At 43.6% G+C, this 27,762-nt stretch overlaps 1 protein-coding gene across 1 annotated transcript in view; it reads left to right on the top strand.

The window, feature by feature from the left end:
- Positions 1-27,762, top strand: part of CENPE (centromere protein E) — a 3,008,010-nt gene that overhangs the window by 528,288 nt on the left and 2,451,960 nt on the right. The window contains exon 10 of the mRNA XM_044063442.1: positions 14,878-14,965. Coding sequence (XP_043919377.1) covers positions 14,878-14,965 — 88 coding nt within the window. The remainder of the gene's footprint in view (positions 1-14,877; positions 14,966-27,762) is intronic.

Raw genomic sequence — 27,762 nt, 5'->3', positions numbered from 1 at the left:
GACATGAGGTTACCGGACATGTTAGGTGACTGGATTACAGCTGAAAGATCGGATTAACAGTGTTGCCCCGATAACGGAAAAGTACCAGCAGGACTAAACCCTTTCGGAAGTCTGAGCAGTTGTTGGTTAGTTTTTCTCCTGGGGCTCAGGGTAAAGCTATTTCGAAACAAATCATCTCCAAATGGATTGCTCATTGTATTCACTTTTGTTACCTGAAGCATGGCAAGGTTCCCCCTCAGGGTGTTAGGACCCATTATACAGCCTCTACCTCTGCAGCTTTTCTGAGAGGTGTGCCTACTAAGGACAGTCTAGAAGCAGCTACTTGGTCTTCTGTCCATACCTTCACAAAGCATTACAATCTACCTTTGTTTTCGAAATCCAGGGCTGGTTTTGCCTCTACAGTTTTGCAAGACCTCCTTACCAACCCTTTATCTGTGATTCTTTCACCCCCCCCCCCTTTAGTTTTTTTCCTGGGCTTTGGGAATCGACTCATATTTTAGGACTATAACAGTGAAACATGAAGAACATAGTACAGTTGTGTGCACTTTACCCTAAGTGTAGATGTTCGAGTGTATTCACTGTTGCAGTCCTGGATGTTCATTGTGTTACCCTGCTGCAGTCATCACACTTGGGGGTTATCCTGTCGTCAGGCGATCCCACAGTTGGCTGGAATTCCAAAGTCTTGGTCCGACGTCGGTTGCTGTCACCTCATCCCTGACATCAGTGTGCCAGGGGTATATATTGCAACCGACGCCATTTTCTTCAGTCTTTCTTGCAGCGCGTTGCCCGAAGCAGAAGCAGTTCGCAAGTGCCGGTCGGCCGACTCCTGAGATTGTCGAATTCGAATTTCAGACCGAAGTCTTCTATAAAGCTAAGTACCCTGTTGGGGAAACTTTTCTTGCCACAGACCGATGTCAGAAAAAGTTAACAATTGCATTTCTTGTGGGAAACATATCTCATAAGGATTTTCATTCTTAATGCATACCTTGCCTAGGCCCTGATCACGACGTCACTTCTTGTCGGTTTTGTGCTAGGTTTAATAAGCGTACTATTAAAAGGAGATTTGATTTCGCACAACACTTTTTTGGTAGAAAATTTAACTATAACATGCCGTCGGAGCTATCGACTACCGGCGTGCACAAAAAACGCAGGGATAAGGACCGACAGCCCAAGCCTAAGCCAGATTCCGAGGCCTCAGTTGATCCGGTCTCCAGTACCCCGGTTCTCAGTGAGGCTCCGACGCAGCCCCTGACTACCGCAGATCTGGAACCCGAGACCGCTATGGATATTTTGACTGAATGTACTAGGCCTACGCAGCCTTCTACTTCAGGCCCTTCTGACGACTTAGCTTCTAAAGACGTCGGTGCTACAGAAACGCCATCGGTTTCTGAAGGCGTTTTCAAAGTCTGACTTCTTCTAAATCTAAAAAGACTGCACTTCAGTCTCCTGTTCAAGGCCCTATGCCTAAGAAACAGATGCTCAAAATGGCTGAAGATTTGATTTCTCTTATCAGGGGTTCACAGCCCCATCCTGACAAAAGGCCTAGACAAGAGGAAGACTCTGCTTCCTCTGAGCAACTGTCCATTTCTTCGGATTCCTCTGAGGACCAAGATTATTCCTACTCTCCTTATGAAGATTCTGATGCTGATGACTCTATTCCCTCAGCTTCTCCTCCTGAGGACTACTCCTTTGGGGAAACCTTACACACTATGAGGGGAACATTTTCACTGGGAAGGTCAGGACTACTCTGATTCCAAGAAAAGGCTCAGAGAGTTTCTCTTACTCCCCCAACACAGACCTCTAGCCATCCCACCTGTGTTGGACATTGTGGATGATGTCTATTTAGAATCCAGTTTCAACCCAGACTCTCTTCCTCCTGCTCCAGCTAAGCCTGACAGATACTACAGAGTACCTGATTCCCACAAATTTCTTTACAAAAGCCCAGTAGCTGACCCAGAGACTATCTCCCAGGGTTCCAAGGGGGCTAAGGCTTTTATGGCTAAAAACCCTAGTACCTTCTGAGAGGGATTCCAGAGCACTAGACAGGTGGGGGAAAAAGGTTTACACCTCAGCCACATTAGCTATGAGGGCACTAAATTGTCAGTTTCATATGCTTAAGTATCAGCAATTTCTAATCTCTCAGTTAAAGTAAAGGATAACCTCCCTACCTCGACAATCTGAATTGAAAGTAGTACAGGATTTGTTGCACGCCACTGAGCAGGTGGGCAAACATACCTTACAATGTGGGTTTGATTCTTTGGAGGCCTCCTGCAGAGCAGCTGTCACTGGATCGGTTATACGTAGGCATGCTTGGTTAAGGGAACAAACTCTGCCTGATCCTGTTAAAGCAAAACTACTAGATGCTCCCTTACAGCAGGATGTTCTTTTTGGAGTTAAAGCAGAAGAAGTTTTAAAGAAAATGGAAGATGAGGCAAAATCAATGCAGCCAGTTAAAGATTTCCTACAAGTACAACCCCCTCGCTTCAGTAGAAACTGGCCAACAAAAAATTGGTCCTTTCCAGCTGCTGACAGACCTCAGAGGGGGTAAATACAGGCGCCCAAGGGGCAGAGGACAACCACAAGCCCAGTATAAACCTCGCCAATGGGGCACTACAACACAGAAGGGAGGAGACAGGTCTCAACCTACCAGAAGGCAAACTCAATGACTTGCACCTCATCTGGCCAAGCAGTACTCTCTTGACAGCCCCCTTGGGGGAAAACTCACACTTTTTGCAGACAACTGGCACATGGTCACAAAGGACAAATGGGTCCTAGACATAATTTTACGAGGATACAGATTCCACTTTCACACCTTGCCAATAAAAAGAGGAATGCCAGACCTGCCACAAAATCAATGGGCAGAGGCACAAAAGCAAATTACAGCTCTCATAGACATGAGAGCCATTCAACTGGTATTTACTCGAGAGCAAGGCCAAGGATTTTACTCAAGGCTCTTTCTAGTACCCAGAAAGGACAATGCTTGGAGACCAATTCTGGACCTTTCAATTGTAAACACTTGCAAGTTCCCAAATTCAAGATGCTAACACTACAGCAGCTACTTCCCATGTTGGGCAAGGAAGCATGGCTAGTAACGTTGGAGCTCAAGGAGGCATACCTGCATGTCCCTATCAGACAAAGTTGCAGAAAATACCTCCGTTTCATTGCAGGTTCAACCCATTATCAATTCTCTGCACTGCCCTTTGGCTTATCTACTGCGCCCAGAGTTTTCACAAAATGCCTGGCACCAGTAATTGCATACTGCAGACAAAGAGGAATTCAAATCTATCCATACCTGGCCGACTGCCTCATCCAAGCAGAAAGCAAAGACATTGTCTTACATCATCTGGCCTTTGTGAAGCATCTACTAAATTGCCTGAGGTACACAGTCAACGAAAAGAAGTCAAAACTAGTGCCCTCACAAAAAATGACATTCCTGGGTGCCAGCTTGGATACAATGGCCCAGAAGGCTTATCTTAAGCCAGACAAGCAACTACAACTGACTCAGTATTCCAAGACAATGGTAACAAAGACCCAATTAACTGCAAGAAAAATTCTGCAGGCTTTGGGCTTCATGGCATCTTGCATACTAATAATACCATTTGCAAAACTGCATATGAGGAAATTACAGTGGTACCTAAAAAGCGTATGGTCTCAACACAGCCACAGCTTGGACACAATGATATCTCTCATTCCCTGCCTTCAACAGGAGTTTCTATGGTGGTCACAGGCATATCACCTCAACAAGGGTCAGCCTTTCACCTTGCCCCCAGCCAGGCAAACTATCACAACAGATGCTTCAGACTACGCCTGAGGGGCACACATGGCAGGGCGATGCATTCAAGGCCTATGGACTGCAGAACAAAGAAAACTGCACATAAATCAAAAAGAGATGCTAGCTGTACAGAAAGATCTGACAGCCTTCAAGGATCTACTACATCCAGGACAACTTGCAATAAAGATGGACAACACCACAGTAATGTGGTACATAAACAAACAAGGGGGCACACATTCCTACCCTCTTTGCAGGCAAGCAATGATCTTATGGAACACAGCTCTGGCCTACCAAGTCCAGTTACAAGCTCATTTCCTGCCAGGACAGAAGAACACATTGGCAGACGACCTAAGCAGAAACATCAAAGATCCCCACGAGTGGAAACTAGACCCACAAATATTTACAATGATAACTCAAAAATGGGGCCTTCCAAATATAGACCTGTTTGCCAGTCCTCAAAACTACCAACTGACAAAATTTTGTACAAGGATATTCCACCATCAAGCTTGGAAAGTGGACGCTCTCTCCTTCAGTTGGAAAAACCTGACAGCATATGCCTTTCCTCCATTACCTCTTCTCACAAAGGTTCTTTTGAAGGTCAAAAAGGAGAAACCACGACTGATTCTCATAGCCCCAGACTGGCCACGCCAGCACTGGTACACGCTATTGAAGAATATGGCTCACAGCCCACCATGGATATTGCCTCAAATACCCCATTTGCTCACGCAACAAAACAAACAGATTCTGCACAGCCAGCTCAAAACTTTAAATCTGGCTGCATGGCAAATCTACTAAACATCCAACCAGCTCCTCTTTCACAAGCAGTTCTGGATGTTACCCTGGAAGCCAGGAGGCCAAGCACCAGGAATGCTTACTCGGACAAATGGAAAAGGTTTTGTACCTGGAACCAAGCTAAAAGCCAAGACACAACTCAACCTCACATGCCTCACATTCTGCAGTATTTAGCTGAGATGTTGCACAAAGGACTTTCCTTTTCCTCAATTAAAGTCCATGCTTCAGCTATTTCAGCTCACTACGACACAAATCCACCTTTATTTTCAAATCCTCTTCTAAGGCAGTTCCTCAGAGTGGCAAAAAACACCACCTAGGAGAGCTCCTACACCAATATGGGACCTCAACTTTGTACTGGAAAAACTAACGTTACCTCCCTTTGAACCAGCTTTCTCTGCAGACCTTCAGTTCCTATCTTGGAAGACTGCCCTGCTCCTGGCAATAACTTCAGCTAGGAGAGTCTCAGAACTACAGGCACTAATGGCAGTGGAACATTTCCTCATTTTTCATCAAGACAGAGTTTCTCTACGAACTAATCCTTCCTTTATGCCTAAGGTGGTTTCCAGTGTAGCTTTAAATCAAACCATCCACCTACCCACCTTCTTCCCCAATCCACAGAACAAAGGTGAGAGACTCCTGTATTCCTTGGACATTCACAGGCAGCTTTGTTACTACTTGGATAAAACTAAGACTTTCAGAAAAACTGACCAGCTCTTTGTATCCTATGCTACTGCTTCTCAAGGAAGGGCTATATCCAAGCAAACCATTTCAAAATGGATAGGTCATTGCATACGGTTCTGTTATACCCATCATGGGAAACCAGTTCCTGCTACCATTAGATCCCACTCTACCAGGACAGCTACCTCTACAGCCTTTCTCCGGGGGGGGTTCCTACCAAGGAAATTTTAGAAGCTGCAACTTGGAGCTCTGTACACACCTTCACTAAACACGATCACTTGCCTCTAAGTCCAGGGCGGGCTTCGCCACTGCAGTTCTGCAGGGCCTTATTGACTCCTCTAACCCTCTGTGATACCTCCCCCCTACTTTAGCTTTGGGATTCTACCCAAGTGTGATGACTGCAGCAGGGTAACACGATGAACATAGTACAGTTTTGTACCTACCATAAATGTAGATGTTAGTGTTCACCCTGCTGCAGTCCAGGTTACCCTCCCTCCATCCCCTCTGATCTACTGGCTAAATGTCTGCTATGCCTTACTGATGTATTTGCTTATAGCTGAAGGGATTTTGTGTTTGTGCAGTGTTCACACCATTTGGTACTAATTCTGATCACCCTTTTGGGGGCACCTGACATCTGGGGCAAGAAAAACTGAAGAAAATGGCGTCGGTTGCACTATATATACCCCTGGCGCACTGACGTCGGGGATGAGGCGACAGCAACCGACATTGGACCAAGACTTTGGAATTCTGTCCGACTGCGGGGACCGCCTGATGACAGGATAACCCCCAAGTGTGATGACTGCAGCAGGGTGAACACTCGAACATCTACATTTATGGTAGGTACAAAACTGTACTTTTCCCACCCTCCATTCCCCCTTTTTTTTCTTAAGGTGCGGACTACATATTTTATTTTTTGGATGTCATGTTTCCAGGGTGTTTCCTTCCTGGCTAGCCTTCTTTCTGGGGCTCCTGACAGTTAAGGCAAGAAAAACTGAGGAAATGGCATCAGCTGCCTCCCTTTTTACCTGAAGTTCTGACATCAGTTTTACAACAGACGGCAGCTGATATCATATACCGTGGACTCTGGTATTCGGGCCGACTGAGGGCTACCGGGAGCCGGATAACCCATATGTTAGGACTGTAACAGTGAATACACTTTATGGTAAGTGTACACAGCTGTACTTTCTCTTTCTCTGCATATCTTCATCTGTATATGCTGCAAAAAGTATCAGTTTTACCGTCCTAATAGTGGAAGAAGCAAGCAAGGGGTGGGTTAAGAGTTGAAGGTTCATGGTATGCCCACCTCAATGGGTGGGGAGGATTGCTTGTACTCAAGGTTGAGGTTAGGATACACTGGGGTAGGTACAGTTTCCCTGGTGGAGATGAGAAACAACACCTCCCATGTTTTGTTTTGGTGGAGAACAGGGCTGGGTGAAGGGCTAAATCTTGAGCTGTACAATCTTTTTGGAAGGGATGGACACACAAAGTTTAACAAGGTTTGTGGAGAGTTGATTTTATTATTGAAAGGTACCTGATTTTCTAATTTAAGTACTGTACCTGTACTACAACATAGCAAAAAGTGGAAAAAAATATTTCTATGTTCCTCCAGGTGATCTTCTCTGGCTCCCGTAAGTTGGGATAGCAACCTGTTTACAAAGTCATATTATGAGAGTTTCAGTTGTGTGTTGAATCAGCTGGGGTATTATAGTTTTCAGCTTGTAAAGCTCAGCCAATTAATGAAGTTGCTGTCAGTGGGTTATCAGGTTTACTCCAGACTGTAAAACAGTTCAAAAGTTTATGACCCCAGGAAAGGGAAGGGATGCAAGTTTTCTTATTTGAGTGAATACCTTTTTATCAAATCCTTTCAATTGAATGTGCTATTAACTGGTCATGGAACATAATATCCACAGTAGCAAGTCCCGTGTAAACCCCGCCCACCATGCAACAATCGGTGAAAATTAACATTCATACCGATGACTGCATGAATATTCATCATCTACCCTTTTCATCAACATAGTGCGATCTTGGAGTTGGTATATTTAATATGGGGGGGGGGTGTTGGGGTGAAGTCCCCAACTTGGGGGGTATAGCCCCCCCCCCCCCGCAAAATCAAAGGAGAAAAAGAGCTTGCAATTTTTACGTTTTTTATTACCGAGGCTACACCCATTTTTGAGCATACCGGTTTGCCAGATAGTATAGTAATACAAGTGCAGGAAAATATTAAAAGTAATAGTGTAGTACTTTTTTAAATATTACATTTTTAAATATTATATTAATGTTTAAACGGTTTGTGTTACTGTTTTGCAATTGTTTAGTGATGTCACTGTGTTGAAGTTTTGTTAGGTGCCCAACTAAAATAGTTTGATCATATTTCATTTGATAAGTAAAGACTGGCAAATAGGACATTCGATTAAATGGGTTTGAAGAGGTATTCGCTTAATGAAGAGTTCAATTAAATGATATAGACCCGGAATAATTACTGTCTTTGTGCCGGAATAATTACTGTCTTTGTGCCTTAGGACCCATTGTAAACCTGGATTACAGTGATGGATTGAATGGAATCTATTAGCCCACAAATTAAGAGACAACCCCCCTTAGAATTTTAGTCTTGGTGAGTTTCCTTCCTGTGTCTAAAGATGGTGTTTTCCAGCTGTGGCTGTTGAGTGCAGTAGTTTTTCCTGTTCCTTGATATTATGTAATCGAAGGACATTGGATTTGTCTGAAGCCCCTACAACAAAATGTAAATTCATTTAACAGGCTTTGGTTAGTAATAAGGAAGGAAATGGCAGAATTTGGTTCCTCCTTGAACCGTTTGCTCCCTTAAAGGTGTACGAGTGTCATTTCTTATGGTAGATTTTCAACAGATCAACACTCTCCCTCTTATTTTCTCTTTCATAAAACGTTGCCTTGAGATGGCTTTCTGTAAACTTTGGAGAAACCAAGAGTTGCAGGTTTGTGCATGTCTGTTTTTAGAGAGCTGTGTTTCTGTCTCTTACTATCTACTTTTCCTCCATATAGTGTTACTTTGGGAGATGTACTGTGCTCCTAGTATTTAAATAGGGTAATAAGTAAGGGGTTGCACATCACTCTTTGTGCATGGAAGTATATGTCTTGATATTTGGGATAACTATTCACTGTTGGTGTACATCATAATGATTATACAAAAAATACAAAATACGTATGGAAGGCTGACATAGAAGATGGCAGAAAAATTGTGGTTAGCATTATGAAGTCCAGTATGTCCTGAGAGAAGTTACCCAATGACCATGCTAAAAAAGCACAACTTTAAACAGAATACTACCAAGTGCATTGCCTCTCTTTGCTTGCGAGAGGAGCTCCAGGCTCATTTTTGTGAGCACACTGCTGTCGGACTGTACTGGTACGTTAGACTTTTTAAAAGGGATACTTCATACACCCAAGCTTGAGACCCAAGTTGCTGTGTGTATGTGTTGGCAGTATTTCTACCTGTATGTGTATGCAGACATGTATAGGCATAAATATGCAACTTCTGCGACAGAACCATGTTTGAAATCACTATATGGTTTCCCATAGCATGCTGGTTTCCCATAGCATGCTGCAGTGTCCTCAGTACAAATGAAACAGCAATCCACAAACCAGCACCAGATAAAGCACTCCTTGTATTACATTTATAAATGATTTAAGGTTTTAAATTATACCAGGTGACTGAAATTAAAAAAGTAGCTTCACAACTGTATGAGGCTTTCTCAGAGTAATAAACATGAGATCACTCCCTAGGTTATGCATTACTGTATCACCTGATTATAGTGCAGCATAATTAAAATGTAATTTGCAGTCCATGGAGAGTGGTGATTATGCTCAAGTATCTGGAGGAAAAAACAAAGACAAACTAAGTGCTTCAGTAGAGCGAAGCCTGATCTTGACAAATGTTAAGCACCTCCTCAAGTGCTTTTCAGGTCAGATCTTGCACTACTTGTTAAGAAATAACAAGCAAGCTACAGTGGCAGAACTCAAAAAAAAGCTTTATTTCAGTATCTCCTGACGTGTTCATTTTGACGGCACTTGCGAAGCATTTCACTCTTTTCTTTCTTTCTTTAGTTTACTTTACAAAGTTCCATCACTACTCTCAGATTCTAACATATTCTGTATTCTTGACATGGATGCCAAGATTCACCTGTTGAATACACAGTGTAATTACGATTGGAGTCTTGCTCCTAATCTTCTGTATCATAGAATAAACATTCATTTTCTACATAATGAGAGCTGAACTAACAAATAATTCCATACTGTTCTTGGGGGGGGGGCATATCTTTGTCTCGACCTAGTTGACCATTAGCTGCCATCAGTTCCTCTCCTCGTCATCAGATCCACCAGCCCCACCTTAGACTCTCCTAGGCTATCTCCACCCATGTGCAAGGCTGGTGATTAGATAGAGGACTCTGCTTTTGCAACATCACAGTGCTACTGGGACATGTTTTCATTATATTTCCAGCCTCCATGTGTTTGCCCAGTAGCATTCCCTAGGGTGGGATATGCAGTTTGTATCGGTGCTGAACAGCACCTTCTTGTGGATCCCACCTGTCCTTTTGAAATGAACATTGTGATTTGACTTGTGCTGTTGAACATGCCTTTATTTAGGAGCCAGAACATCCATGCTGGATGCCGTTTTTTGGGTGTTCACAATAGACATCTGTTCCTCAAATTTTCTGTGTCCCTGCTGAATTCTGATGGACTTGACTTTGGTATTATTTTGGTATATGAATTTCAAGAGATTAAGTTAATGTGGGAGGGGCTGACTGCTGTCTTTGTTTAGGCCTGGCATCTGAGGACAGGATACCAGTATTATGGGTGGCCACCTCAGAAGCAGAGGAATAACCTCCCTAGCACTCCAGTTTTCCACTTTGGTGGTTCTTTCTCCTGAAGCCAACAATAGAAGACAGCACTCCTCCTTCCTGGAAATAATTTATTAATGTTCACAATTCACATACTGGTTTCGGCTGCATAAGCCTTCATCGGTGTCCTGATGAAAGTGCTTAAAGTTAATGTATAGACTGCCAGTCATGTAGTATATCCACGAAAATAGCAAAGCTTAACACTGAATGACCACAAATTACGGTTTTATCAAAAACCAGTCCCCACAAGTTCTTATAACGTAGTATGGTCCGCCCAAGATATGCCGTGGTCCTGTGTGAAAATACAGCTACTCCAAAACAATGCTGCTTCTAAAAACAGCATAAACCTTCAGCAAAAGCAGTTTTATTTATACGCAAATAAAGCAATAGCACATTATGCAAGTCCAGCAGTTGTTCAGTTTTATGAGTACCTAACAAATCTCACAGTATGCAGTCCTGTTTCATTAAGTGAACTCACCTCTTTCACAAGTTTGCTTATTTGGTAGTACATATATTCTCCAGGAAGGGCTAACAGCACTAAAAATAATCAAGCCACAAAAAAACAAGTTCTGTGCAGTCTTCTTATAAAATCCAACAACCAATAATACAAGACAGCACTCCTTTTTCTTGGAAGTAATTTATTGAGGTTCACAATTCACTTACCGGTTTCGACTGCATAAGTCTTCATCAGTGTTGACACACTGAAAGAGACTTCTGCTGTGAGCAGCCTTCGGTATCTTGTCAGAAAAAATGCATTTGCTCTATTAATTGAGAATATCCTCCAATCCCCATGAAAGGAAACTGGACCTATGTGTTTTTGATCTCTTGAGAAAGTTGTTCTCAGGATGAGAACTTTGCGTTACCAGATAAATAAATGTGCAGGATACCCTTGCAGATGAGCTTGGCTAGTAAATGTCTTTTTTTTTTCTGGATATGGTGTAATATTTGATGCATGCCTTCCCTCATGTTCCAGTTGACTCTCTAGTCTTGGTAAAAGGTTTATAGGTAAAATTAGGATAACTACCCTAGTGAGCCAGTTTAAGCCTAACCAATAACAGAGGTCAGAATAAAACCTGTACCTTTTGTCTGTGAAGTGAAGACCTTTAACTATTGTGTTTAGTCCCCACCCCCAAAGGGGGTGTGACCGATTTAAATGCTTGTAGCCATGTACAGTAGAGTCGATTATCCGAAATGTCAAATCTGATGTTAATCTTCATGTATTCTTTGACTCTTGGGGTTGGTTCTGTATCTTGAAATTGACTCAACCATTACACCAGCTTGCCCCCTCCAAAAACTCTCGAGCTAATCTTATACCCATAATGCTCCTCATAGCATTACCTCAGATCTTTGCTGTTTTCCAGTGCCAGACGCATTTATTTAAGTAGCTCTTGAGCAAGCTATTTCTCCATGATTGGCCCCTCGGTCTAGTGTATGCCTTTCCTCATTTTCCTCTCGTATCTCAGTTTCTAAAGAAAACCTACAGGTCGAAGAACAAAATAATTCTCATTGCTCAAGTCTGGTCTCGTCGGGTCTGGTTTCCCTTTCTTTGGCCTCACCTAATTTGGAAACCTTGGACACTGGACCTGGATCCAGACCTTTTGGCCCATCCGGATGAACAAATTCATCCAAATCTGCCCAATTTCAAGTTCACTGTATGGCTTCTCCACTTCTAGTGATTGCCAGGCATTCAACTCTTATTTCCACAGTTCAAAGAATTGTTCTAGCCTCCCAGAAACAGTCGACTAGAAGGTTATACATCAGTAAGTGGAAAAGGTTCTCAAATTGGGCTTTGCAGACGAATTTTTAATCGTTTTTCAACACCAGTCGATAAGATCTTGGAGTTCTTAACATTACTTTTTGAAGCAGGAGCATCTGCCTCGACCATTCGAGTGCATCTAGCTGCAATTCCAAATTTTCATAGTGGTTTGAATGACTCTGCTTTAATGTCCCATAAACTCTGCAAAGCCTTTCTCAAAGGAACTTTGATATTCAGAACTCCATATAAAGATCCCTCTGCCCGTTGGGGCTTGAATCTCGTACTTCAGTCAGTAATTAGTTCCCCGTTTGAACCTGCAGTGACTTGCGATCTGAAGTTTTTATCTTGGAAAATTTTATTGCTGATAGCTATTACTTCCGCATAAAGGATTTCTGAGATTCAGGCATTATCTTGCAAACCTCCATACCTTATTTTTCACAAATACAGGGTTTCTTTAAGAACATATCTATCCTTTCTACCTATGGTAGTGTCAGAAGCCAATGTCAGACTATTCAGTTCTGTCTTGTACCCCAATTTTTCTAACAAGGATGAATATTGTCTTCATTTACTAGATGTACGTAGACCATTGCAGTTTTACCTTTACAGAACAAAGAAAAGCAGGCCAGTTGGTTATTTCCTTTTCTTCTACTTCTATGGGCAAGTCTGTTTCTAAAGTTAGCTTATCACAATGGCTTAAAAACTAACTTTCATTTATAACAAGAAGAAGGTGCAATTTCTGGGACCTGTCAAAGCACATTCAACTAGAGCAGTAGCTGCTTCTGCAATTTTTCATTCCAGAGGTTCTGTTGATGACATTTTTGTAGCGGCTACCTGGGCTCTCCTCATACCTTTATTACTCATTACAAGCTAGAGCTGGTCTCTAAGGGGGGGGGGGGGGGGGGCAAGCGTCATTTGGTTCGATGGTGCTCAGGAATATTATTCCGTGAAACCTCCATGGATTTAGATAGCTGGGGACTCTGTCCCAAGAGTCAAGGATTAAGTGAAGATTGACAACGTTAAGTAAAGATGTTATGTCTTACCATAGCGTTTCATCTGTGTTATTGATCTTCACTTATCCTTGACATCCCCACCTTCCTTCCCCCTGCCCTTTGGTTTCTTGGTGCAACAGATCATTTCTGAAAAATTGATTCCTTCCTGTTAGAAATGCAGATTTGGTTTCTGGTCAGTTATTTCCAGTCTGTTACTCTTTTTATGCAAACTCGATCAGAGGTAATTCTGTGAGGATCATTATGGGTATAAGCTTAACTCGAGAGTTTTTGGAGGACGTGTGCTGGAGTAATGGCCGAGTCCGTTCTGAGATATGAAACCAAACCCAAGAGTCAAGGATAAGTGAAGGTCGACAGCACAGATGGAACATTATGGTAAGACATCATTTCTTTTTATTTGATGCAGTCTTCCAAAGTTGTCGGGTAGGAAAAATCCTAAAGTCTGAATATGTAAGTGGTATGTATTCTCTTGTGCATGTTTTTTAAACTTGTAGCTCACTCGTGTGTGAAAAATATTCTTTATTGTCCACTGGAATCGTTGAATAGTTGAAAAGTGTATTCCCTGTGTGCAGAAAAAACAAGATTTTAGAAGTTTTTTTTTAATCCAGTTCAGTTAGATGGTTGATTATGCGAGCTACCTTAGGTCCCAGTTAATTCAAATAATCGATTATGTACTGTAACTGCCCACAGAATGTTGAATTACCAGCATTATGTATGTTGAGTAAGACTGTCACTGATGTTGGACATAAGTATTTAAAATGGCAAGATCCAAATACCTGCTTGCACAGTCCACATTCTCCAGAAATGAGCATTAACCTCTGATGCTACAAAAGAAAATGGGTGAAGACACAGCCAATCAGATTTTAATAACATCTTCTGGTAACGGTGACCCTGATTTCCTCCTTCAAATGAAAGTAAGGGAGGAAGGAAAAAATAGGAGATGTACCTTCCAAGTTGTATCCTGGTGACAACACAGAAAGGCACCTTAGTACTCCAGTTTGAGCAACCTCTATTTGGTTGTCTGTAGCCCTAGGCTTTGCTAATTCACTGGGGGGTCACTGCCCACCAGATGTATTGGCCCTTCTTCAGTAGTGGTAAAAACCAGCAACAGGAAATTTTTACCTGTTCAAAGTGATTATTCCCTGCCTGAAGTGAATATTCTTATCAGAAAATCCCTCATATAGCAGATTTTGCTGACTGAGCTGTCTGCATAATGGAGGCATAGCATACACCTCTGTAAAAGTACACTCCTCTGCTATTAGTTTGCTTTCCTTTGCATCCTCTTTTTTTTTTTTTTTCTTTTTTTACCTTCCCTGTAGCCAAATTGATTTTTAAGGGGGTACTTCACCAGATATCTCAAGTGAAACAGGTGTCCATCATTAGGGTTTTCGCTTTGTTGTCAAAAAGTTAATCTGACATCTTGAGCCCAGTTAGTGACTGCACCCATTTGTCTTGGAAAATCCTCATTTTTGGCTATCAGTTCTGCATGCAGAATCTAAATTGTATGCACTCATGCAGTAGACAGTTATTAAGCCAGTGTTAAGGTCTATTTCCTCCTTTGTACCTGAAGTGGTCTTTGAAATAACTTTTTCTGGCTTGTCTCCCCTTTCTATGTGACATCTTACTGACATCTGCAGGAGGAGGCAAGCCTACCCTGGGCATGTCCAGAGTTTTGGATGTCAGACTTGATGGACTTATTCTTGTTTATTGCTAATTTTGTATTTGTAGTTGTATATGCATGTCTGTATAGTGTATCACTCTCACACAAACACACACAAGTGCATGTGTACAGTGTGTATGTTAGTATGGCTGTGTGTAATTTCTTAGTTTATGCTAGCTCTGTAAATGTTTTAGTGCTGACTGAGCTGTGGAGGGGTATGCCCACTGGTGATTCATTGCGCATTTTGACTATAAGAGTTCAAGTGAAGTATGACTAAATTACATGCAGACTTGGTGCAACAGATGATTTTTGACTAAATGTGAACTGTTTTAATTTGTTAGGTGTAAGACTTAAGGAGGGCTGCAACATAAATCGCAGTCTGTTTATCCTGGGCCAGGTCATCAAGAAGCTTACAGATGGGCAAGCTGGGTAAGATTTTATTGGAGTGCATTATAATACTTTTTAGTTTTCAATTATAACAGATAAAATTAAGCTAGTTTTATAATTCCAGACTTGAAAGTCTGGAACGATCATGTTAGTTTGCATTTTTAAGTGTTGTTTTGTGAAATGGTGGAGTATAGGTGGAGCTACCTATACTGAGCCAGAAGATGCTGCAAATCTCCTGGATGATAAATTCAGCTCCAACTTTCCTTCAGGAAATATCGTCAAATATGACTCCCCCTACTCTCACTACGGAACAGGTTATTAATGCTCTCTCTAAGACCAAGAACACTGCATCAGTGGGCCTAGACAATATACCAGGATGCCTTCTAAATAGCAGGAAACATGACCTATCAGGGCCTCTGGAATTACTATTTAACTGTAGCCTCCAAACAGACTTTGTGCCTCATGAATGGAGAAAGGCAGCAGTCATCCCTCTGCACAAAGGTGGGCCATCTACAGACCCTGAAACTACAGACCCATAAGTCTCACTTGTCTTGTATGCAAAGCCATGGAAAGAATTATCATGGAGATGATCAGTCGAGATGTAGTAAACCTCCAGACACTGGACCCAACCCAGTTTGGTTTTGTCATGGGCAGATAATGCCTACTCAACCTGGTGGACGACTTTGAGAAGGTCACCAAAGCAATGGATGAGGGCAAAATCATTCACTGCCTACCTTGACCTGGCCAAGGCAAATGACACAATATCTCACTCCGGGCATTGTTGACAAAACTCAAGAGGTTAAGTACAAACCCGTATGTCACCCGGTGGATAGCCAACTGGCTCACACACAGGACCCAGGAAGTTAGAATTGGAGAGTCCACCTCTACAAAGAGGCCCAGTGACAAGTGGAGTCCCTCAGGGATCAGTCCTTGGACTGCTCCTTTTTGGCATTTACATCTCAGAAGTCAAGGCCAATGTCAGTGGTCTATGGCTGACTAAATTTGCAGATGATTGCAAACTAGGAGCTGTCATTGAATCTCGCACTGACACAGATGTTCTCCAGGAGGGACTGATGCAGACAACTGGAGTCAGAGTCATGAACTAAAACTTAATGCTAAGAAATGCATAATAGTATCCTTTGGGAAGTCCTCCATCCCTGGTAGCTATCATATTGACAACACATTCCTTAGAGTTGACCCAGTAGTCTGTGACTTAGGGACACGCACAGATAGTAATCCAGCCTTTGATCATCACTTGTCTACAGTGATGAGGAAATCATTCTATGTTGCGCAGCTTATAAACAAATGTATGGCATCTAAGCCCAAGGAAGTCATTGTTCTACTGTATTCGGCATTCATCAGACCTGTCATTGAGTACAGTGTCCCCTTTGCTATGTTCCTAACTAGGCATATCCAACAACTGCAACATCCACAGAGGTTCCTCATTAAAAGGCTACAGGGTGTAAGTAATATCTTATGCAGACTGCCTCAAAGCCCTATCTCCCTGTATTCTGTCTCCTACAGGCTTTTGAGGGGAGTTCTGTGCCTGATATACAGAGCATTGTCAGACGCTCTGATGGACCTCCTGCATATCCACAAAACAAACAGTACCAGAATTACCCATTCTAAAGACTTGAACCTTGCCTTTGATATACATAGGTCCTGAGAGAGAGAGAGCTATGTATCCAAGAGACTACCCTGTCTGTGGAGCAGCCTCCCCATCCATGTGTAGCAGAGTTCCTCCGTAACCCAGTTAAAGTGCAACGTGGACAATTGGATGGGAAACTGGAAAGTCATCCCTGGTATGGCACCTGTCTCTCTAATGCAAACAGGTAACCTGTAAATGGTTAATCTCCCAGGGCCATGCTTACACTTATCAAGGGTATCTGAACTTGTCAGAGATTTGGGATGCATGGCTAGGCTTAAAAAGGCCCTGTGCTAGCTAGCCTAGTAAACACCTATGAACATATGAAATGTGCATAATGTGGCTATACTGCCATTGTTATCACTGTATTAGCATTTATTTACATGCTTATTTTGCACAACATTGTCTTAGTTTGCTCATGTGCGCCATAGCTGTAACTCTTAATGTTTGTGGTTACTTCCAAGCAAAACTGTTAGCGTTGCCATTTTTTCTAATGTAGGTTTATTTTCCTATGAAAAGCATAGGTCTCTCACCACTGTAGAAGCTGCCAACTTTTGTCGTGAGGCTGTCCAAATGTGCACAAGGCTGGTATGCTGCTTTTTCTAGGTTTTCTCCACTGTGATACAATTGTCACCTAACTGCATTTTCTTAGGAAGTTTAACTATTTAGCTTCAATTTGTTATGCCATTTGTTTGATATCTCACCTACTCATACTAGTTAGCGCAACAAGGTCATATTCGGAAAGCTTTCACCATAAATTGTTAGAACTTCAATTACCCTCCCTTTCATATATTCCTACCCAATAGGTGCATACTGCAACACCTACAGCATTAACCTCCTATTCCAGCTGAGATTTAAAATTCGTAGCATTTGAGATGAGACTAAAGATTGCTGGAGAGCTTTCAAACCTTTTTGCAGGAAAGGAATCAGCCTGGGATTAGTGAAGTTGTTTTGCTCCTGGTGTGTCACAGGAGTAGTAGACATTGACTCCTAGCTTTCCTTGAGACTGAATTGCTTGTAGAGCTTGTGACCCATTTTCAGGAGCCAGCTTAGGATTAGTGTTGCTTTGCTCTTTGTGAGAATAGGAGCAGAGGAACATTGGATGTTCTTCGTGTTACACTGTGTCATCATATTTGGGTTATCTGCTTACAGTAGCCCTCAGTCGGCCTGATTATCAAAGTCTTGGGTCCTGCGTCGGATGCTGTTTCATCTTCCTTGACGTCAGGTAGTCAGGGGTATAAAGCATGCAACCAACGCCATTACATCAGTCTTTCTTGCCGTGCGGTGCCAGAAGCAGTTCGCAAGTACTGGTCGGCCGACTCCTGAAATTTTTGTTTTTGAGTTTCAGAACCGAAGTCTTCAGCTAAACTAAGTACCCCGTTGGGGAACCTTTTTCTTGCGCTAAATTGATGTCAGTAAAAGTTAACAATTGTATTTCTTGTGGAAAGCAAATACCTCAAAGATATTCATTCATACTGCATTCCTTGCTTAGGCCCAGACCGCGACGTACCTCACTGTCGATTTTGTGCCTTATTCAAACCTCGAACTATTAGTGTGTTTGTTTACACTTCTAAATATTTTGGTACTCGTTTCAATTATCCAGAAATGGCTTCGGTAAGCCACCCGGCTGCCGACATTCCGAAAAAACACAAAGATAAAGATAGAGACAGGCCCCGCATAGGTCCAAAGCTTCCTATGACACTTCTCCTAAGCTAGTCGCCAGTTCGCTGGTACTCAGTAAGGCGCATTTGCAGCCCCTGATACCCGCTACTTCAGATTTGCAGACCTCTACTGAGACCAATTCGGAGTCCGGTATGCTACGAGATGCTTCTTCGACTGTGGAACCTACGGATGTCTCTACCTTGGATGGGTCCGGAGCTACTGTGCAGGCACCGGCTTCTGAGGATGTATTTAGGCCTACTGACTTCCATATTAAACAGATGCCATCTTCTTCTTCAAGGCCTAAAACTCGAACCATGCCTAGATAAGACGCCCAGACCGCATGGCCAGGCCCCTCTACCTAAAAAAACAAATAAGAATGGCTGAAGACCTTATTACTCTAATCAGGGGAAGTCACCCTTCCCCCTCTTAAGAGACCTAGGACTGATTTTCCTTCTGTTTCTTCTGATCAGGACTCTAAAATTTCTGTTTCCTCTGATGACCAGGATTTACCCTCATTTACCTATGAGGATTCTGATGCAGAGGACTCCATTCCCTCTGCTCCCACTACAGAGGATTTCTCTTTTGGTGAAATCTTGTATACTATTAGGGAGCATTTCCGCTGGGAGAGCCAGGATTACTCTGACTCCAAAAAGAGGCTTAGGGATTTCTTACTCCTGCCCAAGCACAGGCCTTTGGCCATCCCTCTTGTACTGGACATTGTGGATGATGCCTTCTCAGAATCTAGCTTGGCCCCTGACTCTCTACCTCCTGCTCCCAGAAAACCTGATGGGGATTACAGGGTCCCTGAATCTCTCAAGTTCCTTTTTAAAAATCCTACTGTGGATTCTGAGACAATTTCACAGGGATCACAATGGCATTAAGGCTACTACTGCCAAAAATCCTACCCCTCCTGATAGAGACTCCAGGGTGCTGGATAGATGGGGTACAAATGTATACACTTCTGCAGCCTTGGCCATTAGGGCCTTAAACTGCCAGTTTCATATGATGAAGTATCAGCAGCATAGTATTGGATTGCTTAAACAGAAAATGATGTTGATTCCTGACTGTGCTGAAAATAAAGATTTACAGGATTTAATGCATTCTGCTGAACAAGTTGGAAAACATACTTTGCAGTGTGGTTTTGATTCATTAGAGGCATCTTGCAGGGCTGCTGTCCACTGGGTCTGTACTTAGAAGGCATGCTTGGCTTAATGAGCAATCTTTGCCAGATCATGTTAAAGCTAAATTGCTGGATGCTCCCTTAAACCAAGACTGCCTGTTTGGCAACATAGCTGAAGTACTACTTAAAAGATGGAGGAAAAAGCTAAATCTATGCAAACTGTTAAAGATTTCCTGCAGATACAGCCTCCCAGATTTAGTAGGCATTGCCCTCTAAGAATTGGTCCTTTCCTGCCTCTTCAGGCCTTCTCAGTCCAAACCGAGAACCAGCAGAACACCCAGGCTTTAAGTCCCAAGGTACTCACAGGACTAAGCAGTGGGGGACTCCCACTTCCAAAGCTGGGAGTAGTAAGATTCCCCCTATGGTAAACTGTCTCAATGACTTGACTTTAAACCTTCCAATCCTGGTACAACTGACTCTTTCCTTTAGGGGGAAAGATGGCCCTGCAGGCAAAAAATTGGGAATTCATTACCCAGGACAAATGGATTTTAAATATATTTTCCCAAGGATACAGATTCCACTTCCACTCCTTACCAACCCCAAACGGTTGGCCAAATCTACCCCCAAATCAGTGGGCAGAGGCTCAAAAGCAAGTTCTCTCTCTTTTAAGCATCAGGGCTATTCAACCTGTCCCAGAAGAAGAATGTGGACAATGTTTCTACTCAAGACGTTTTCTGGTACCCAGAAAGGGCAATTCCTGGCATCCTATCCTGGAGCTGTCTATCCTAAACACATTTTGGTGATCCCAAGATTCAAGATGCTAACCTGTTCATCAGCTGCTTTCTATGCTAGGCAAAGATGCCTGGTTGGCAACACTGGATTTAAAGGAAGCCTAACTGCACATCCCAATAAGGGAATCTTGCAGAAGATACCTATGCTTCAAAGCAGGATGCATGCACTATCAGATGTTCTTCGTGTTTCACTGTTAGTCATCACATTTGCGTTATCTGCTTGCAGCAGCCCTCAGTCGCCCCGATTAACAAAGTCTTGGGTTCTGCGTCGGTTGCTGTCTCTTCTTCCGTGACGTCAGGTAGTCAGGGGTATAAAACATGCAGCTGACGCCATTACATCAGTCTTTCTTGCCATGCGGTGCCCGAAGCAGAAGCAGTTCGGAAGTGCTGGTCGGACGATTCCTGAAATTTTCGTTTCGAGTTTCAGAACCAAAGTCTCCAACTAAAAGCTAACTACCCTGTTAGGGAAATTTTCTTGCTCTAATCCAATGTCAGTAAAAGTAAATAATTGCATTTCTTGTGGAAAGCAAATACCTCATAAATGTTTTCATTCGTACTGTATTCCTTAACTAAGCCCAGACCACGATGTACCTCGCTGTCAGTTTTGTGCCTTATTTAAACAATGAACTATCTTTCGTCGGTATATTTTCGCATCTAAATATTTTGGTGCTTGGTTCAATTATCCAGATAAGTCTTCGGTAAGCCATCCGACTACAGACATTCCGAAAAAACACAAAGATAGACGGAGGCCGCTTGGGTCCAAAGCTGCAGAAGCTTCTCCTAAGCCAGTCGCCAGTTTGCCGGTACTCAGTGAGGCGCTTTCGCAGCCCCTGATACCTGCTACTTCAGATTCGCAGGCCTCTACTGAGACCCATTCGGAGTCCGGTATGCCGCAATATGCTTCAGCTGTGGAACATGCGGATGTCTCTACCTTGGATTGGTCAGTAGCAGCTGTGCAGACACCGGCTTCTCAGGGTGTATTCAGGCCTACTGACTTGCATATTAAACAGACGCCATCTTCTTCAAGGCCTAAAACTCGAACCATGCCTAGATAACAGAAGCCCAGACCACATGGTCAGGCCTGTGTGCCTAAAAAACAAATAAGAATGGATGAAGACCTTATTACTTAAATCAGGGGAAGCCAACCTTCCCCCTCTAAGAGACCTAGGACTGAGTTTGCTTATGATACTTGTGACCAGGATTCTGAAATTTCTGTTCCCTCTGATGACCAGGATTTACCCTTATCTACCTATAAGGATTTTGATGCTGAGGACTCTATTCCTTCTGCTTCCCCCCAAATGTTTTCTCTTTTGGCGAAATCCTGCATATTCTTAAGGAGCATTTTCGTTGGGAAAGTCCAGATTTTTCTGATTCTGAAAAGAAGCTTAGGGATTTCTTACTCCTGCCCCAGCACAGGTCTTTAGCTATCCCTCCTGTACTAGACATTGTTGATGCCTTTTCGGAATCTAGCTTGGCCCCTGACTCTACTTCCTGCTCCCAGAAAACCTGATAAATATTACAGGGTTCCTGACTCTCACAAGATGTCCTTCAAGGATGCATCTGCAGTCCTTGCAAATGGGTTGTCCTGTCGTCAGGCAGCCCTTCGGTCGGCCGAATTCCAAAGTCTGGGTCTGGCCTCGGCTGATGTCGCACTCCACCCGACATCATAGCTGCAGTTATTTGGGTATAAAGGCATCAGCTGACGCCATCTTCCTCAGTCTTTCTTGCCGTGTGGCGCCTGAAGCAGAAGCTGTTCGCAAGTGCCGGTCGGTCAGAACCAGAGATTACTACTACTGAAGACTTCTAAAAAGCTAAGTACCCCGTTGGGGACTCTTTCTTGCCTCAGCCGATGTCAGAAAAAGTGAATAACTGTTTAACTTGTGGGAAACAAATACCTCATAAAGATTTCCACTCTTACTGCTTACCTTGTTTAGGCCCAGACCACGACGTAGCAGCTTGTCTAGCCTGTGCTTCTTTTAACCGACGGACGCTTAGACGTCGGTTGGAATTTGCTGAGGAGTTTTTCAGCTCCGCTTTTGCTTACATTATGCTGTCGGATCCTCCGACTACGCAAATATCTAAAAAGCGCAAGGAAAAGGACCGACACTCGCGGTCCGCGGTTTCGGCCGAAACCGTGGTTAAGCCAACCGCGAGTGTCTCGGTTTCGGCTGAAACCGAGCCCACGGTTCTTCCTTCAGCCGAAAGCTTACCTCCTACCGAGGCCTCATCCAACCTGGTTGAATCGGCTACTGAAATCCCACCTGCTCTTGCAGGTTCCCAGGATTTATCTGATACTATCCCCTTGGATATTTCAACCCCTGCATGTGGAGCTGCTAGGCCACCTGCAACCATGTCGATTAAGGCCTTTGCCAGGGCTAAAGCAGCTAAATCTACCAAAACTGTGCCTGCTAAGACCCCCTCTCACAGGCCTAGCTCTAGTTCACAAATGCTTAGTCTAGCAGAGGATCTCATTTCTTTGATCCGGGGATCCCAACCTCACCCAGACAGGGCCTCTCACCCACCTCCAGAGAAGAGGCCTAGAGCAGAGCCCCCTGAGCCAGTTTCTACAGATGACTCCTCTGATGATTCAGATAATTCAAACCCTCCAGAGGGCCCTTTTTCCCCTTATGAAGACTCTGATGCTGAGTCCATTCCTTCTGCCTCTCCGCCTGAGGAATTTTCCTTTGGGGAAACCTTGCATGCTATGAGGGAACAATTTCAATGGCAGGGCCAGGATTTTTCAGACTCTAGAAAAAGGCTTAGAACCTTTCTGCATTTACCACAGCATAGGCCTTTAGCCATCCCTCCAGTTCTTACTGTTGTGGATGATACATTTAATGATGCTTGTACTGCTCATGATTCTCTTCCTCCGGCCCCTGCTAAGCCCGATAGGTACTACAGGGTTCCGGACACACATTATCATTTGTATAAGGCTCCTTTTGCAGATCCCGAAACTATCTCCCAGGGACCTAAGGCTGTAGCAGCTACCTCTGCCAAAAACCCCCTCCCCTCTGAAAGGGAATCTAGGGCCTTAGAGAGATGGGGTAAAAAAGTTTACACTTCTGCTACTCTTTCAGCTAGGGCCTTGAACTGTCAATTCCACATGATCCAGTATCAAGAATTTATGTTAGACCAGTTAACTAAAAAGCTGTCCTCGGATGAACCATTAGACAAAAAATCTGTTCAGGAAATGGTACATAACATTCAGCAGGTCAGTAACCATTCCTTAAAATGCGGCTATGATGCACTGGAGGCTTCCTTTAGATCAGCCATGACTGGCACAGTGATCAGAAGACATGCATGGTTAAAAAAGCAGTCCTTACCAGACCATGTTAAATCAAAGCTCCTAGATGCTCCCTTGGACAAGCTCAATTTGTTTGGCTCTCCTGCACAGCAGGTGCTGAAGAAGATGGAAGAGAAGGCAAAATCTGTCCAGACAGTCAAGGATTTCTTGCAGGTCCAACCTCCAAAGTTTAGCAGGAATTGGCCCTCCAAGAATTGGTCCTTTCCAGACACCTCCAGAGCTCAGAGAGGCAGGAATAGGCGCTCAAGAGGCAGGGGTCAATCCAGAGGTGCCTACAGGGGACGTCAGTGGCAGGCTAACAACCAGCGAGGTACAGCCACAGATACAGCCACCACCACTACTACAGGACAATCACAGTGACTTGGCTCTGGCACCGCCTACCAGGGAACAACTAGAAGCACCCTTAGGCGGGAAGCTAGCCTTATTTTCAGTAAACTGGCATTACATCACAAGAGACAAGTGGATTTTACAGACAATAGACCAAGGTTACAGGTTTCACTTCCATACTCTACCAAGGAAGAGAGGAATGCCAAACCTACCATACTCTACCAAGGAAGAGAGGAATGCCAAACCTACCTCCAAATCAAAAGGCAGAAGCTCTAAAGCAAATAACTCACTTACTAAGGATGAGAGCTGTAGAAAAGGTACCATCTATGGAACAAGGACAAGGATTTTACTCCAGGCTCTTCCTGGTACCAAGAAAAGAAAACCAATGGAGACCTATTCTCGACCTGTCCACTTTAAACACATACCTCATTGTCCCAAAATTCAAAATGCTGACCCTACAGCGGCTTCTTCCCATGTTGGGCAAGGAGTCTTGGCTGGTAACTCTAGATCTCAAGGAGGCATACCTGCATGTCCCCATACGACCAAATTGCAGAAGATACCTCAGATTTCTTGCAAGATCAGAGCATTATCAATTCTCAGCATTGCCCTTTGGCTTATCTACTGCGCCCAGAGTGTTCACGAAATGCCTGGCATCAGTAATTGCTCATTGCAGGCTTCAGGGAATTCAAATCTACCCTTACCTGGACGACTGCCTGTTACAAGCGGACAACAAAAACAAGCTAGCAGAAGACTTGAAAAGGGTCATTTATCTACTGCAAGCCCTGGGATACACAGTCAATATAAAAAAGTCAAGGCTGATACCATCCCAAAGGATAACCTTTTTGGGTGCAGAGCTGGACACATCAAAACAAATGGCACTCCTAACAGTAGAAAAACAGGAGCAACTCCCTCTCTACTTCTTGGCATTAACAAAACAGAACCAGCTAACAGCAAGAAAAGTCCTGCAAGCCCTGGGTTTCATGGCATCCGCATAATATTGGTTCCACATGCCAGACTGCATATGAGAAAGTTACAGTGGTACCTAAGGAATTTATGGTCTCAGCACAAGCACAGCCTAGAAGCACAAGCACAGCCTAGAAACCCAAATTCCAATAATCCCATGCCTGAAGCAAGAATTCCAATGGTGGGCTCAGGCCTGTCAATCAAACAAAGGACTGCCCTTCCACAGCACTCAACCAAGCCAGACCATCACAACGGACGCCTCAGACCTCGGTTGGGGGGCGCACATGCTGGACAAGTGCATACAAGGCTTATGGACTCAAGACCGGCTGCACCTACACGTAAATCAAAATGAAATGCTGGCAGTAAAACTGGCAATTCAGACATTCAGACCATTTCTTCGACAAGGTCAACTGTTGATAAGGACAGACAACACCACAGTTATGTGGTACATCAACAAACAGGGAGGCACACATTCGTACCCTCTATGCCGGATGGCAATGGACCTCTGGAATGTGGCCCTGAGCTTCAACATTCAGTTACAAGCAATTTTTGTGCCAGGAAAAGAAAACATACTAGCAGACATACTAAGCAGAACTACCACGGATGCCCACGAATTGATGCTGCATCCGGACATTTTCAAAACCATTACAGGAAAATGGGGACTACCAGAAATAGACTTATTTGCATCCCCACACAATCACCAACTGAAGAAATTCTGCACAAGGACGTACCACCCACCTGCTTGGAAAGTGGACTCCCTATCTTTCAGTTGGAAAAACCTGACAGCATATGCATTCCCACCACTTCCTTTGATGCACAAGGTGCTATTGAAGATCAAAGAAGACCGTCTAAAGGATCATCCTGATAGCTCCAGACTGGCCAAGGCAACATTGGTACCCACTACTGAGGAGCATGTCTCGGGAACAATTATGGCCTCTACCCCTAGTTCCCTTACTGTTAACACAGAACAACTACAACACCCTGCATCCAAACCTGAAAACACTGCAGCTGGCTGCCTGGAACATTGCATAAGACCAAATAACCCAAATTTATCCCAAAGGGTTAAAGACATTATCTTAGAGGCTCGCAGACCCTCAACAAGAAAAAATTATTCAGCAAAATGGAAAAGATATCACATTTGGAGTACTGCAAAAGGAGAAAATGTGTCTCTGGTAAACATAGCCAACATCCTGGAATACTTGGCAGAGCTCTTCCACAATGGCCTCTCCTATTCTTCCATCAAGATTCATGCATCAGCTATTTCAGCAGAATACAACTTGGATCCTCCAGTCTTCTCACATCCTCTGCTCAGGCAGTTTCTGAGAGGAATTAAAAATGTAAAACCACCTAGAAAGCCTCCATTGCCAGCTTGGGACTTGAAGTTTGTGCTAGAAAAGTTGACACTACCACCTTTCGAGCCAGCAGCAACAGCAGAATTACAGTACTTATGGAAAACTGCTTTCCTGCTTGCAATCACTTCAGCAAGAAGGGTTTCTGAACTACAGGCATTAATGGCAGTACAGCCCTTCCTGATCTTCCATCAAGATAGAGTGTCCATGAGAACAAATCCTACTTTTATGCCAAAGGTGGTCTCCAGGGTATCCTTAAACCAGGCTATACACCTGCCTACATTCTTCCCCAATCCACAGAACAGGGGAGGAAGACTGTTGCATACCTTGGATGTACATAGGCAATTACGTTACTACCTGGACAGGACCAAGAACAACAGAAAAACTTACCAGCTACTGGTAGCATATGCAACAGGAATGGAAGGAAGAGCAATTTCAAAACAGACAATCTCTAAGTGGATAGGAAATTGCATTAGATTCTGTTACTCTTACCATGGGAAGAAAACATCAGACCTCACTCTACAAGGGCTACAGCCACTACCACAGCTTTTCTACGAGGAGTGGCTACAAAAGACATTTTAGAGGCTGCTACTTGGAGCTCCGTGCATACATTTGCCAAGCATTATAATTTACCATTATACTCCAGATCCCGAGCAGGTTTTTCCACTGCTGTTTTGCAAGGGATCTTAACTACACCATAATCTAATCTCTCCTCCTCCCCCAGTTTGTCTATGGTATTCTACCCATTTGTAAGGACTGCAGATGCATCCTTGAAGGACATAGTACAGTTTTGTACCTACCATAAATGTAGATGTCCGATAGGCATGCATCTGCAGTCAGGATTACCCTCCCTCCTTCCCCTCTGAGGTACTCCTAGGGTATTTACCCATCTTCTAGCTAGCTGGGGGAATCTGTTATGGTGTATTTGTTTGTATATATGTATATACATGTTTATTTTTATTTGCTCTCTTTTATTTGGAAACTTTTGCAATTATCCAAATTTAGCCTTCCTAGAGGGCTCCTGGCATCTGGGGCAAGAAACACTGAGGAAGATGGCGTCGGCTGATGCCTTTATACCCGAATAACTGCAGCTATGACGTCGGGTGGAGTGCGACATCAGCTGAGGCCAGACCCAGACTTTGGAATCCGGCCGACCGAAGGGCTGCCTGACAGGACAACCCATTTGAAAGGACTGCAGATGCATGCCTATCGGACATCTACATTTATGGTAGGTACAAAACTGTACTTTCCTTTTTAAAAATCCTACTGCGGATCCTGTGACCATTTCACAGGGACTCAAGGGCATTAAAGCTACTACTGCCAAAAATCCTACCCCTTCTGATGGAGACTCCAGGATGCTGGATAGATGGGGTAAGAAGGTATACACATCTGCAACCTTTCCATTAGGGCCGTAAACTGCCAGTTTCATATGTTAAAGTATCAGCAGTATATTACTGGATTGCGTAAACAGAAAATGATGTTGATTCCTGATTGTGCTGAAAATAAGGATCTACAGGATTTAATGCATTCTGCTGAACAGGTTGGAAAACATACTTTGCAATGTGGTTTTGATTCATTAGAGGCATCTTGCAGGGCTGCTGTCACTGGGTCTCTACTTAGAAGGCATGCTTGGTATAAGGAGCACTGTTTGCCTGATCATGTTAACGCTAAATTGCTG

This window comes from Protopterus annectens, chromosome 2.part1, assembly GCF_019279795.1.
Source record: "Protopterus annectens isolate FY-2018-M chromosome 2.part1, PAN1.0, whole genome shotgun sequence".
NCBI lineage: Eukaryota > Metazoa > Chordata > Ceratodontiformes > Protopteridae > Protopterus > Protopterus annectens.
The sequence above is the reverse complement of the archived record's forward strand: the minus strand, read 5'-3'. Positions and strand labels throughout refer to the sequence as shown.